General features: G+C 42.0%; 1 protein-coding gene across 1 annotated transcript in view; it reads left to right on the forward strand.

The window, feature by feature from the left end:
- The window catches only part of LOC137949730 (uncharacterized), a 56,781-nt gene that overhangs the window by 18,957 nt on the left and 22,503 nt on the right, over positions 1 to 15,321 (forward strand). Inside the window, exons 10-12 of the mRNA XM_068795890.1 lie at positions 6,212 to 6,268; positions 7,055 to 7,823; positions 7,908 to 7,963. Of these exons, the coding sequence (XP_068651991.1) occupies positions 6,212 to 6,268; positions 7,055 to 7,823; positions 7,908 to 7,963 (882 nt within the window). The remainder of the gene's footprint in view (positions 1 to 6,211; positions 6,269 to 7,054; positions 7,824 to 7,907; positions 7,964 to 15,321) is intronic.

Below are 15,321 nucleotides of genomic sequence, written 5' to 3' on the forward strand. Positions count from 1 at the left end.
CGTCTCATCAGACCCTTCCTCTCTGACACAAACCTCTCTATTTACGGCTCCCCCTCATGCCCTGCTAAGCCCTTCCCTCCTCTCCAATGAATCCACCTGGGATTTCTATCCCCCTCTTTACTCCCCTCCCCCCTTTTATATTCACTCTCCCACTATCCTCTGCCCCACCCCCCTTCGTATTATCTTCCCCCACTCGAACACCATGGAAACCTCAACCCCCAAAACAATCACCCCTCCCCTGCACACCAATACTGGAAAACAAAATGCCAACACCCCCTTACCGGTATACCTATTCCAGGAAAAAAAAAGGGAAAAATAAAGCCAAAAACAGCATCCCCGCACCTTCCGAAAAAAACACTGAAAAAGATAAAGTCAAAGACACTACACCCCCCCCTATTGGATTTTCCCCTTGATTGGTACGATCACCCTCTTGCATTCCCCTCTGGAATCCCCCCAATTTGGTCCGACCTCCCCCAACTATAACCTCTGAATCTACCCCAACCATGACCTTCACTCCAATCCACGGGATGCGCACCTCCTATTTCTGCTGGAACAAGAACAAGACTTTCCACGGGAGGAATTTTCAGAAATGATGGAGCTCGCCAACATCTTCTGTGTGGGCTACCTTGAAGCTGGCGCTGTGGCGCGGAATATCAACACCCACCGTTCTCCATGATCGTTCTATCATGGAATGTTAGAGGACTCGGCTCTTTGGCCAAGTGAGCCCTCATTAGAGCGGCGCTTTTTGATGTTAAACCAAAAATTGCTATTCTTCTTGAAACTAAGATGCAGTCTTTTGATTACTCAATGTTTGTAATTTATGGTATGACACCAACCTAGCGTGGGCAAATGTGGATGCAATTGGCCATTCCGGTGGCATAATTGTCATCTGGGATCCAACTGCTTTTGATGCTATTTCCATCGTTCCGGGACAATACTCAATCGGTCTCCAACTCCTGGATCACAACCTTGGTACTTCTTGGGCGCTAGCCGGCATCTATGGGCCAACTCGTTATCGTGACCGAGCATCTTTCTGGGAGGAAATTTTTCAGCTTGTCCAATTATGGGAACTCCCTTGGCTCCTTGGAGGAGACTTCAATGCGACTCTACTTTGCTCTGACAAAAGTCCTCCTGCCTCCCGTACGTCATCAACCATGAGAGCTTTTTCTGATTTTATCAATAGTCTTGCTCTATCCGAGGCTCCTCTCTCAGGGAAAAAATTCACCTGGACAAATTGTCAGAATCCCCCTATTTTGTCTAAATTGGACATATTTTTTGTCAATATAGAATGGAACCTTCTTTTCCCAAACGCCTTTGGCCAAGTCCTAAACAAAATAGGATCTGACCATTGGCCTATCCAACTCAACACTCGGCTAGTTACGTGGGGAAGATCTCCCTTTCGGCTTGAGAACGCCTAGTTATTAACCGAGGCTTTCATCCCTTCTTTGAAAACGTGGTGGCTCGAGTTGGAAAATCATCCGAACCCGGGCTGGGCCCTCCTTCAGAAACTCAAAGCCGTCAAGACAAAGATCAGACTGTGGGATAAAAATCACCGAGTTTCTGCTGCTTCCCAGAAAGATTCGATTCGCCGCCGCATTTTTGAGCTGGATCTACTGAAGGAATAGAGGTTAATCTCTCCTACTGATTTAATGGTTAGAAATAATTTAAATTCTGAATATCTTATGTTTCTTCGTTCTGAATCTGTCCGTTGGAAACAACGTTCAAGATTACGTTGGATGGCTGAGGGTGATGGCAATACAATGTTTTGCCATTCCATCGCCTCGGCCAGGAGGAGGACTAACCGTATCACTACTCTCTGTAACGGAGACCAAGTGGTTACGGATAGTGCCTCCATATCTAACCTTTTGGTGAAGTACTTCGCAAAGCTATATTCAAAAGTCTGTTTCAGAAGACCAAAACTCCATCAGCTCGACTTCGAGCGCATTTCAGCTGAAGACGCTGCTGATCTTGAAAAACCATTTTCCTCAGAAGAAATTGAACAGGCTGTCCTTGACCTTCCTAAAGATAAAGCCCCCGAACTAGATGGCTTTAATGGTGAGTTTTATCACTGTTTTTGGGACCTGTTAAAAAATGATGTTTGTGCCCTCGTTCACAATTTTCACCAAGTGGGAATAACTCACTCTGGAATCGGCGCATCTTTTATTGCACTTATTCCTAAAAAAACTAATTTGGAGTTACCCAAAGATTTTCACCCTATTAGCCTCACTTCCAGTTCATATAAAATTATTGGGCGTCTATTGGCTAATCGGCTGAAAGCAGTCCTTTACAAGGTAATTAATCCTTGTCAAAGTGCTTTTATCCGAGACAGAAACATCCTGGACTCTTCTCTAACAGCTCATGAACTCCTTTGATTCTTTAAAAAAATCTTCCCTTCTAAGGTTTGTTCTGAAAATTGATTTTGAGAAAGCTTTTGATCGGGTTGATTGGAAACTGGTGGACTATCTTTTTGACCGTATGGGTTTTGGCACGAGATGGAAATTCTGGATGAGGAGCTTTATTTCCTCTCCTTCTTATTCTGTCTTGGTAAATGGGAAACCTCGAGGTTATTTCAAAGTTTCTAGGGGGATAAGACAAGGCGACCCCCTATCTCCATTTATTTTTACTCTTGTTGGAGAATACCGTACCTCTATGATCCGGTTTGCAAAACGTTTGGGTTGGCTAAGTCCTGTTTTTTCTGATACAAACCAAGAAGTTGCCGTTCTACAGTATGCTGATGGGTCCATGAGACAAATCAAACACATGAAAGCAATTTTGAACATCTTTGAATTGACCTCGGGTCAAAAGATAAGCTGGGAAAAAACATCAATTTTTGGATTTAATATTGAAACCTCTATTCTCAACTCAATGGCGAACTATCTGGGTTGTAAGGTAGCGTCCGTTCCGAGCACATATTTGGGCTTACCTTTGACTCCGCTTCTGCCTACGAAAAACTCCTGGTTTCCGGTTGTTGAGCGGCTTGAAAAGCGTCTGGCTTCTTGGAAAGGGAAATTTTTATCCAAAGCTGGTAAGTTGGTTCTTATCAAATCTTGCCTTCATGGTATCCCATCTTATTTTTTATCTTTGTACCATTGTCCAGCATCTATTCGGGATAGAATTGAATTTTTGAAAAGAAGATTCCTATGGGATGGGCCAAATGGGGAAAAAAAGTTTAATCTTGTAAAATGGGTAGATGTTTGTAAACCACTTGTAATGGGGGGCCTCAGGATTCTGGACATTGCTACCACAAACAAGGCTCTGCTCTTAAAGTGGATTTGGAAGTTCAACATGCAACCCAATTTGCTGTGGCACTGAATGGTTGCAATAAAATCCGGAACAAACAATGGCTGGTGGATGGACGGAAGAATATTTTACAAGTTATCCCCTATTTGGAAGAAATTTGCCAAACTCTTACCTACCTTCAAATCTGCCGTCAAATGCTACATTGGGAGCGGTACAGATACTCTATTCTGGACAGATTGGTGGATAAGGTCAAGTTGTTTAAAGGAAAGTCATCAACGTTTATATCAACTGTCAAGATCTCGTAGCACAATGGTTTTTGACCATTGGCAGTCTTCGGGCGGTTGGAATCTTCATCTCAGGCGAGCATTGAATGACTCTAAAGCTGTTGAAGCCACTTGCTTAGTCAACTTGCTCTTTGATGTGACTTTAAAAAGCTCTACCGATACACTCATCTGGACGCCGAACAACCAAGGTATGTTCTCTACAGCTTCTGCATACCATCATATGATTTCGTATACGCCTCCCCACGCAGAACATCATGCTGCCTTTGCATGGTTGCTCCCGATTCCTCCTCGAGTTAAGTTCTTCATCTGGACGGTATGTTGTAAAAAAATCTTAACTTTTGACGCTTTGCAAAGACGTGGCACTAATATTCCTAATCCAGAATGCCCATTTTGCAACACATCCCTTGAAACAGTAGATCACACGCTTCTACATTGCGAATATGCTCATGAGATTTGGACCGAATTAATGGACAAAATCGGTTTATTATATTGCCCATCGCAAGATTTACATAACACTATCTTAACTTTGGTTAGCTCACATCTTCCAAGTTGGGGAAATTTTTTATCTCTTGCTGTGTTGGGCACATTGCGTGGAATTTATGGAAAGAAAGAAACAATCGAAAATTCAATCAGAAAGCTCTCCCTCGGAATATTCTTTGTGAGCAGATCATCGGTCAAGTTAGCTCTTGGATTCTCCTTCGCAAAGAATTCTATAACTTAAAAGCGACAAACATGCGTGAAAATTGGCGAAATGTTGCGGGTATGACTTTTCCATCGAAGACCCCTGTAATGGTTGAATGGTCCCAACCTCCTCCTGGACATTTTAAACTGAATTTTGATGGAAGTGCTCTCGGGTGTCTGGGGCCAGCTGGGTTTGGCGGAGTAATTCACAATGATCAAGCAAATCTTCTCTTCACATACGCGGGTCCAATTGGAGTATCTGACTCTACTTGCGCGGAATTGCATGGGCTGTTCAACGGACTGAAACTTTTCAAGCAAAAAAAGAAGGGTGCTCTCTTGGTTGAAGGGGATTCTGAAGTCATTTATTAACTGGTGCTCGAATTCATCAAAACCTTCTTGGCATCATTGGGAGCTTTTTGATGAAATTTGTAAGTTAATTTCTGTTTTACAATACACTTGGAAACATGTTCCAAGATCTGCTAATCACTTAGCCGATGCTCAAGCGAAAAAAGGCGTTATCCTCCAACATCTTGTTGTGGAGGAAATGTCTTTTTAGCTTCAAGGTATGTAATTTTTTTTCTTCAGTAATACATTCACACCTCTTCTCAAAAAAAATTGCATCTCAAAATGACTATTAACCTATAAAATAATGTAAAAACTGTACAAATTCAGATGTGCTTTGTATTATTTTATGTAACATGTATGGACAAATAGGATAAAAGGATATTTTATAATTTTTCGTTTTTTCATGTTGATCCCCTTAATCTTTAGTTTGTGACTCTAGAACCCAAGACTATTCCCCCCAACCTACCCCCAAACCTCTGCACTCTATCCCACCCTCCAAACAATGTGTTTTTATGACAAGGAAGAAAAAATAGGTCAAAAGGGTATTTGGCCTCTTTATTTATTTATTTTAAGAGAGATGCATATATTATTGTTATTTTACACAAAAAATTGGTAAAAGGGTATTTTCATTATTCATCTTAAGTTCTTTCATTAACACTTCTATCCATGTCATTTCTGGACTTTCTTGCTATCCTTTTACTGAGTTCGACGTAATCCTTCTGACTGAAGCATAGATTGATACTCTCTATTCTCTTTTCTATTGCAGCTGTTTGTAACTGTTCTCATGTATCTATTTTATTTGTCTTTCTTAGTTTTGGCAGCACATGTACTAGGCATTTTCATCTCAATGATTCTGATCCTGTAAAAGATTCTTCAGTATGTTAAAAAAAGCATGTCTTGTGTAGAAATTATCTTGTAAAATTTCGGCTTCGATACTCGGCTTTTTTTTTTTTTGAGAATGCGAATTTTATTCACAGCAAAAGCCAAGAACAAGACGAATAAGGTCCAAGCAAGGAGGTCTCCTATTTTTTTTTTTTTTTTTTTTTTTGAAACTTAGGAAGTTAAGTTTAGTTTAAATCATGAGTCGACTCGGACCGGTTGGCACAAGTCGGCTCAAGGAGGTCTCCTATTACAACGAGATATTGGAGGGAGACCCCTTGCGTTGCTAAAGAACCAGCTAAGGAATTAGCTGATCTAGGAAGAGGACTCCAGGTACAATCAAAATGAGAAAAAAATGTCTACAGTCTCGTAATAAGTCTTCTAATGGTGCCAGGGTGGGTCTTATCCTGAGGAGCACCATGCAGTCACTACTTTGGAATTGCCTTCAATAAGGAACTTGCCATTTTGATGCTCTTGGAAAAGAAGAAGCCCATGTAGTGGCTATAGCATATTGATCATATCCTAATCTCCACAATAGACACGAAGAATTTATTCTATGTTACATCCTCAATCTTTGGTATGCATGTTAAATTAGTTTTGCAGTATAATTGAAGGATGCATTGCATCTGTTTTAATGGCATGTAGAAGGTAAGAGGGAATGCAAACAAACGTATTAGCCACTATTCCTATGAAGTGTCAATTTATTGCTGTATATATTGGCTCTGGTTGACTGTTATGTATTTTGCATATATTTTTGATTAATATTAAATGTTGTCAAGCAGTGGATGGTGAATGGAGAAGTTTGTATTGGGCTCTTTGCATTAAGGGATATTAAGAAGGTAGTGCCTCTGTTTTCTATTTTGACTAGTTATTGCTTCAATTTTTGAGATTATGGTGCTAGAATTATATTTCTCTAGAAACAGTTTTTTGATATTGTAAACCAAATTCACTTTGTGGATTGGGCCTTTGGCTCAATGGCTACATGAGGGTTTCTAATGTGAGGACTTGGGGTCAAGTCGCTCGAGAGTAGGGGTTTGACTTTCAAAAACTGGAGTACTGTTATGTTCTGTTTCAGGAAAGTTGGCTTTCCTCAAGGTCTATCTTGGATGGCTAGTGGTAAAAATGCACCTCCTAGTATTACAATGCCCGTTGTGACTCATTTAAGCTAAAATAAATTGAATTGGGAATTCAAAAATCTGTTTACTTTCATTCAAATAAAAAAGTTTCTCTTTACTTAATTCCACCTTTAATTGGCTTAGTTTTCTTTTTTATTTTTTAGAATATTAAGGATTTTGCTTAGTTCTTCTTTTTCTTTTTAAGAATATTGAGGATTTCATTGAGTGATGAAATACAAGAAAAAGAATTACAACAAGGAGAAATCACATAAAAAAGTCTCAAAATTTTATTTTATTTTCTCTTTATGAACTTTTTGCTATTTTCAAAAAAAAGTCAGAAAAAACAAAAGAACCCCCAACCAGCAAGAAAAAACATTGTACTGCTGATATCATAGCTTTCTTCTCATAAAGCCTTTACCTTCTTCTAGTATAATGAGCATCTCTTTTTTCTTCTTTTTCTTAACTATGATTTGCTGTTTACCTTGTTATCTGGAATTGTAACTGTGGCAGGGTGAAGAAGTCACATTTGATTATAACTTTGTTCGTGTGTTTGGGGCAGCTGCCAAAAAGTGTCTTTGTGGTTCCTCTGAATGCCAGGGCTATATTGGCGGTGACCCATCCAATACAGAAGCTATTGTTCAAGTAGATTCTGATGACGAATATCCTGAGCCTGTGATGCTTTATGAAAATGGCAAAGCTGGGATTAATGTGTATGAAACAAAAACTCCTACCGAAGACTCCTTGGAAAAATTGGATTCGACCATTGCATGTGTACCATCATCTGATCTGCAGAAGCTAGAGAACTCATGGAAAAAACCAGACAATTTAAATAGATTGCATGCTGGTGTTCAACTGTTGCATGTTTCAATGCCATTACAAGGAAGGGATTCCTGCAAACCTTTACTTACTGGTGAAAAGTCTGAGTGTATGGGTAAATCTTCTTTACCCAGTGAAGGATTTAACAGCATGTCTTCTCAAACTGCTCTACCACATATAAATTTGCCCAAGAAGAATGTTATGGATGAAACTTGTGGTGCCTCTCAACCTTCAGAAACTATTTTATTAGAAACCATGAGCAAATCTACTACAGTAGAAGACAATTGCAAGCCCATTAAGTGCACAGTTGAGGATAAGCCTGAAATCGTGAAAACATCAATTAAAGTGAAATCTTCTAGGTCATCAAGTTCAATTAAGAAGGGGAAGATTAGTGCTACCAAATTTTTGAGTTGTAAAACCAATAGGCCCTTGGAGGGCTCAAGCAGCGGTCGTTTTGAAGGAGGTAATTTTTTTTTTCCTTCTCTTGTCAATAGCTTTGTTTCCTGTATTTCTTATTAACCATTTTCTTGTTACTTTCAAATTGCAGTTGAAGAGAAACTCAGTGAATTGGTTGATGCGGATGGTGGAATAAGTAAGCGAAAAGTAAGTACTCTCTATTTTTTTTTTTTTTTTTTTTTTATGCAAGTGCGTATATTGATAGAAAGGGAGAGGAAATTACAAACCTAGCTTTGGGGGCCTGACTCCACAACAAAGTGTTGGAGAGAAATACCCGCCTTAGCTTGGGAGTCTGCCAGGTGATTAGTAGAGCGCGGAATGTGGCTCCAAGTACTCTCTATTTTTGGTCCTCTTTTTATGTTTGTTGTTCCTGAAGTTTCATAATTTTTATTGAATGACTGTTCATATTGAAATGATATTATGCATTGTTTTTCTCAGTTAGTTGTTGAATTAGAATATAATTATGTAATGCTGGTTATAACTTGATACTACTCTTAAGGATTTCACAAGACCGATGCTAAGATTGCTTTTCTTTTACTTTTTTTTTTTTTTTTTTTTTGAAATAGTGCAGAGTTATATTAAAAGGCTCAAAATAGAAAGATTACAAGGAGGGGGAACCGTCCCAAACAATAAGAGATTGCTGGGAAGTTCCAATTTATTATTATTATTATTATTATTATTATTTTTGAAATAGTGCTGAGTTATATTTAAAGGCTCAAAAAAGCAAGATTACAAAGAGGGGGAACTGTACCAAACAATGAGAGGTTGCAAGGAGTTTCCAAATTTAGCTAACCTATCAGCCACAAAATTGGCTAACCTAGGAATGTGATTCCAAGTACAAGAAATGGAAGATACAATATCTGCAATAAGTGAAGTAATTGGCCAATGCTGCCAAGGGAGGGGGGGGGGGGGGGTGTGGGGTAGGCTGAACTAGAGCACCACCTGATGACCACTGTAGAGTCTCCCTCAATCAGTAGCTTCCCTTGAAGATGGTCTTTGAAAATCTTCAAACCTATTAGCCATAGAATTGGCTAACCCAATCATTTTGCTGACACTCAGGCTAAATTAGGTGTTTCACTCCAACAACTTGTTGTGAAGGAAGACCCTTTTTAGCTAGGTATTGTACTCTTTTCTCATTTAATAGCTTATACATCTTCATTTAAAAAAAATGAAGAGCAGTCACCTCCGCAGTGTTGGAATCCGCGATGCCAACTAGCCTAGCATAGGAATGAATAGCCTCTCCTCTATCATTCCTGAATACCCACCTCGCACCGACTGGTCCGGGGCATCCCAAAGCACTGTCATCGAAATTCAGCTTAATGCAGTCACTAGGGGGAGGCTCCCATTCTGCCTTGATTGGAATCTTCTTGGCACCCACCATGTGGGCTAGAAGACACCAATTCCATCAAAGGGAGACACCGGCCTGAGGAGCAAATTCCTTTCTAGTGTCGAGCCAGCTGGAAACCATACCCACGACGCAAGAGACCATACTATCTAGATTGTTGAACTTGAAATTGAATCTCCAATTATTTCTCTCAAGCCATAGACACGAAGGGATGTGAGCAAGGCAAGCAGAGAGCAGAAGCTTGCCAATTTTAGGAACATTGCCATCCAAACTCTCCATGAAAAACCATAATGCAGAAGAACATGTTGTACTGACTCCTCACATATGCCACAGAGGGGGCGGGTACTATCCGGAGCGGTGAAGCCTCTTCTGTGAAGATTGTCTGCAATGAGTATTTGCTCTCTGATGGCTATCAAAATAAAGAATTTTACTTTGTTAGGCGTTGAGAGTCTCTAGTAGAGATTTGCCTTGTGCTCTGGCAGACTGGCAACAACTTCCCTGATGTGGGAATAGGCTGATGCTAGGCTTCCAAATTAGTTTATCTGGTACTTGCTCCCAGAGGATAGTACTACTGAGACCGGAAAGAAGTGAGCAGAAGGCTATAACTTCATCATCATTCAAGCTCCAACGGAAGAGAAGACTTCAAGATTCTGGTACCGAGCATGATAGGTCCATAGCAATCCTGGACAGCTTTGGGTATTCCTCAGAGAGGAGACGGGAGCCGCACCACTCATCGGCCCAGAAAAAAAGAGTCCTCCCATTTCCCGGGTAGAAGGAGGTTGCGGCCTTGAAGGTTGGAAGCAACTTATAAACGGATTTCCAAATCGGGGATAGACGGCGGGGAGCACCTCCCTCTCTCCACCAATGCCTTGGAATCTGAAGATAGTAGCACACCATTTTCCTCCACAAATTTCTATGGTTGACATTAAGGTTCCAAATCCACTTATGCAGGAGGGCATTATTCATATCCTTTGTAGGTCTTGTGCCCAACCCACCCTATCCTGAGGCAGACAAGTCTCCTTCTAACTGACCAAAATGATATCTAAATGTGTCTTCTAAACCTCTCCATAGGAAGCGTTGGCGAATAACATCAATCTTTGAGCACCCAGAGGCTGGACACTTAATAAAAGACATAAGATAATTTGGCAAGCTAGCCAAGCAAGACTTTAACAGAGTGAGTCGATCTGCTGTGGATGGGAGCTTACCCCACCAAGTTGCAAGTCGCTTCTCAAATTTCTCGATAAGAGGGGACCAAAGCTCAGCCATGGGACGAGAATCAAAAAGGTGTAGCTGGCGTACTCTCCAGAGAGCATCCTAGGAAATCAGCCATATCTCTAAGCTCAACTCCAATATAATATCCCAAGAGAGTGGTTTTCCTCCAATTTATATTCTGACCCGAAGCCAACTCGAATAGACCAAGAACAACTTTCAACTTCTTGATCTGATCCATGGTGTCACACCAAAGCAAATGGTGTCATCCGCAAAATGAAAAATCGGAATATCAAAACTCGCTAAATCCGTTGTGTGGAGAAGCCCCCCAAATCCCTTGCCGAATAAATTAAAGAGGAGAGATATTCCACTATCACATTGAAAAGTAGAGGGCACAGGGGGTCCCCTTGACGGATTCCCCGAGTGCCTTTAAAATAACCAGACACTGTACCATTCAGAAGCACCAAATAACTGGCCGAGGAGATACAACTTTGAATCTAGAACCTCCACTTAGCACCAAATCCCATTCTTTCAAAAAAAAATATCACGAAACTTCCAATTGACTCTGTCAAATGCCTTTTCAAAATCTAGGTTGAAAACAAATCTGGGAAGCTTTAAGGTCTTTTTTGTTTAAAATGTTGATAATTTTATTTCAAAGAAAGAGAAGATACATCAAGGGAGACCTCCCCTAACAACAAGAGATTTAAGAGGAGAAGAGGGGGGAGGGGGGTGTGGCAAATTTAGCACACAAATCAGCAACCGAATTGGCTGATCTAAGTACATGAGACTAAGTACAAGAAATGGTGGAAACAATGTCCAAAATATCAAGAAAAATCTGCCAGTGACGCCATGGAGGGAAGGATGAGGTAGAACACCATTCGATGACGACCATGGAGTTTCCCTCCACGATAAGGGGACTGCTGAAGCGGTTCTGAAAAATACGCAAGCCGTGAAGGAGACTAGAGAGCTCAGCAATGGTCGAGTCAGCAATTCCGAGAGGGCCAGAGTAAGAGAGTAGGGGAAATCTCTTTCTCCCTCTCGGTGTTCCGAAAGAAGGGGATTCAGGAGCTCAAAGTTGTCCAGAGAAGGGGGACGCTAATCATGGGAAAAACAGACTGTGACACCATCGAAAATTGGTAAACGATCTTCAACCATCCATCCTGTTCTCTCCAGAAAAGATGCCCTCCATTTCCCCCTCCTCCCCCCCCCCCCCCCCCCCCCCCCCCAATCAAATACAAACCAGAAAATCAATCAAACATCTAATCCCAGCTGCCTACCCCCATTCCCTTAGAAAACCCCCCTTCCCATTGCCCAGTACCCTACCATCCTTTTACCCCCCGATTTTTTCTCAGTCGGAAGGATGGCGCTGAAATCTGTCTTCACGGTGGTGGCCAAATCCGATGTCTAGACTAACGAATCTCTCGCATCTTGGATCCGCGATAAGGTACAACTCGATTACCTACCCAAAACATCTTGGTTGGGCCTTCGGAAGGGGTTGGTTTCTCTCAACTCGAGGGAAGATGTAGAGTCTGTTCTGGATGCCAGGATATGGGAACATGAAACGGGGGTGGAAGTGTTGGAATGGGAGGAGACAAAGTTGTGTCATCCGCTCGGCCAATGGATCTCAGTTAGAGGTCTACCGATCGAGCTCTGGTCGGAGGAGGTACTGCGCCGAGTCTTCTGTGCTTTCGGAAATATATTACAGTGGGCGGAAGACACGTCGGAGAGAAGAAAGCTTGACATTGCCATGGCTTTTGTTACCCAATCCTCACGATGGTCCGAGACTCTTTTCTTGGAACTAATTTTGCATTGCCGGACACAAAGGGGATGACCCTTCTCCGAGTCAGCCTCACCTCCTAACCAGGTCAACTCAGGTCTTAACCCATCATCCGTAGGTGAGTCTACATTGTTACCGTGTTCCGATTCCAACTCATTCTCAAATTTGAACTCTCTGGGGAGTATTTCGAGGCCTGTCTCGTTTGACGCCAGCCCGGCTTTCGAAGCCACCATGGTGCTTACAAATTCAAATAGCGAATCCAAAAAAAGTATTAGCTGGCTCCCTGCCATTCACAACGTCCATCCCCCCTTCCATAAATTCAAAAGTTGGACCAGCTCGCATTTCAAGCCAAAGCATTAAAACCTCGTCAGAAAAATTAATGCTCTCTCCCATAACTCTATCAGAAATCCCTTCAAAAGCTATTTTCCCAAATCCCGAAACCCCATCTTCCCCACGTCTTCCTCTACCTTTCTGAATCCCGAAACACCATCATCCCTAACGTCCTTTCACCCCTGCCCCCCCCCCCCGATTTTCCTCTTCGTCCCAAGAATCTCTTTGGAGTCCGCGATCTAAAGATCCACACACCATATGTATGTTGGTCTCCACATTGTTGGTCCTGAGAAGGAAATTTTTTCCAACCCAATTCTCGAGAAATTCTTTCTTCCATGCCTCTCCTCGATGTCCAATCCAACCAAGTGTGTCAACCCATGTATCTCGATACCTCGAGTTATGTTAATCCCGGGAATCCCCCCGATCAAAACCCTCCATCTCGGCCTGGCATCACTACCGGGCCGCATCTCATTGGCAAGTGTGCAGAGGAAGCCAACAAAAAATCTGCCAAGGGAGGTTTCTTCCCCAGTTCTGCTTCCTTCGGGGAATGGAATCCCCATCTGTATGGAAACAATTTTGGTACCTCTAGCCTGCCACCTACCTCTGTTGAACAAATCTCTCCTTGTTCGAGATTAGGTATGCCGTCGCCACCCCCTCGCCTTTTCACTCACTCATGGAGCCCGAAAATCCTGATCCTGAACCACATTTAAACCCAATCTCTCCCCCTATCCATTGCTACTTACCAAAGTAGAAGACGGCGTTAGGAGATTGATATCACTAAAGGAAATTCGATTTCGACAAATCTCCAAATCCCTGAGAGACATGACAGCACTCAGCTCCCACCTCCCTCAACTGATAGATCTGCTCGACTAGTGGAGGAACTCCAAGTTGAGCGTCATAAGTATGATGATGAGACATGGCAGCAAATGATGAATCTGGCGCGTCTTATGGGAGTTGTATATCGAGGTCAGCTGCCTGGGGACAACTCCTCGTTGGGAGTCCAGAAGCATGGTAACAAATGATTGTGTTATCTTGGAATGTTAGGGGAATTGGTGCCGTTCGGAAGTGGGGAATGATTTCAAGCTTTCTCTCTCAATTCAAACCCTCTATTGTTATCTTGCAAGAGACAAAATGTCAAGAGATGTCTGATGCCTTTGTCAAGGATCTCTGGTCGAACCCTTCAATAAAGTGGGTGGCTGTTAATGCTGCTGGCAACTCCAGGGGCATCCTTGTCACTTGGAATTCTACATATTTTGACTCCCTTCATGTGTCTGAAGGTCATTTTTATTTGGGTATCCAGCTCAGGGATCTTTCCTCCAGCAGAATATGGTGTGTGGGGGGAGTTTATGGCCCGACCAGATATCGGGAGTGCGCCCTCTTCTAGGAAGAGCTTAGTGAGCTATATCAGTCTTGGAGCCACCCATGGCTTTTTGTGGGTGACTTCAATGCTATCCGATACTGTAACAAGAAGAAACCACCGGCCAACCGCATATCTGCCTCTATGCGTGGTTTCTCAGATTTCATTGGCGGATGTGGGCTGGATGAGATACTAATTTTCGTAAAGAATTATGCATGGCCGAACAACCAACAACAACCAATTCTATTAAAACTTGATTGCTTTTTGGCATGTCCAGATTGGTTGCAGCTCTTCGGGAATGTCTCTGGCCGTGTTCTTAACAAGGTGGGGTCAGATCATTGGCCTATTGACCACCTCTTTCGAAAAATGGGGACCCTCTCCCTTCCGTTTCGAAAACATGGCTATCTGCAAAAAAAATTGATGCTCTTATTGATGGATGGTGTACTGAAGGCCCAAGTTTTGGTAGACCGGAGTTGGCGTTCCCTCTGAAGCTCCGATTCTTAAAAGGAAAAATCAAGGAATGGGCTGCTAGTCATCATATCTCTTTGGTTGCTGAGAAGGTTTCTCTCCTTTCTCAGATTGCAGACATGGACCTAGTAGAAGAAGAACGATACTTAACTCCAGCGGAGTTTTCTTCCCGAGTTTCTCTTAACTCTAATCTCAATACTATCTTGCATAAAGAGAAGATCCGTTATTACTGATTTACAGTGATTATTAAAATAGTAAGGTTTGTATTTTTTTCTCTCTCAGTATTATATTCACACCTTTTCTCTAAAAAAATTAAGAGAAGATCCGTTGGAAGCAATGTGCCAGATTTAAATGGCTGAAGGAGGGTTATACAAATACAAAAATTTTCCATGACGTGGCATCGACAAAACGCAGGTCCAATCGGATTACCTCATTATGTATCAATAATGAGGTAACGTCGTGTCGGACCTCGATTATTATTGTGTTGCTTAAGTTTTTTACAGACTTGTATACGGAGGAATCCCCCAATACGCCAAAGCTTCAACACATCAATTTCTCTCGTCTCTCTCCAGCAGCTGCCTCTTTATTAGAGCTACCTTTCTCAGCCGGAGAAATTGAGCGTGCCATTTTAGGCATGGAAAGTGATAGGGTGCCAGGCCCTGATGGTTTCAATGGAGATTTTTTAAAAAGATTTTGACCTCGGCTCAAGGAGGATATCATAGCAATGATTCATGGCTTCTTCAGAAATGGTGCCACCTTTCGCAGTATTGGCGCATCTTTTATTGCCTTGGTTCCGAAGAAAGCAAGTTTTGAGAAGCCAGAGGACTTCCAACCAATCAGTCTCGTCACAAGTGCTTACAAGATCATAGCCAGAATTTTGGCTCACCGTTTAAAAGTTCTTCTCCTAACTGTCATCAACAAAAGGCAAGGCTCTTTCCTCAAAGGAAGAGAAATTTTAGATTCCACTATGGCAACTCATGAACTTATTGATTATTTCCATCGTAACAAGGATCCAAGAA

Source organism: Aristolochia californica, unplaced genomic scaffold, assembly GCF_029961685.1.
Source record: "Aristolochia californica isolate CCGP_79_NKW_82.1479 unplaced genomic scaffold, dmAriCali1.0.hap1 SCAF_14, whole genome shotgun sequence".
NCBI classification, from domain to species: Eukaryota; Viridiplantae; Streptophyta; class Magnoliopsida; order Piperales; family Aristolochiaceae; genus Aristolochia; species Aristolochia californica.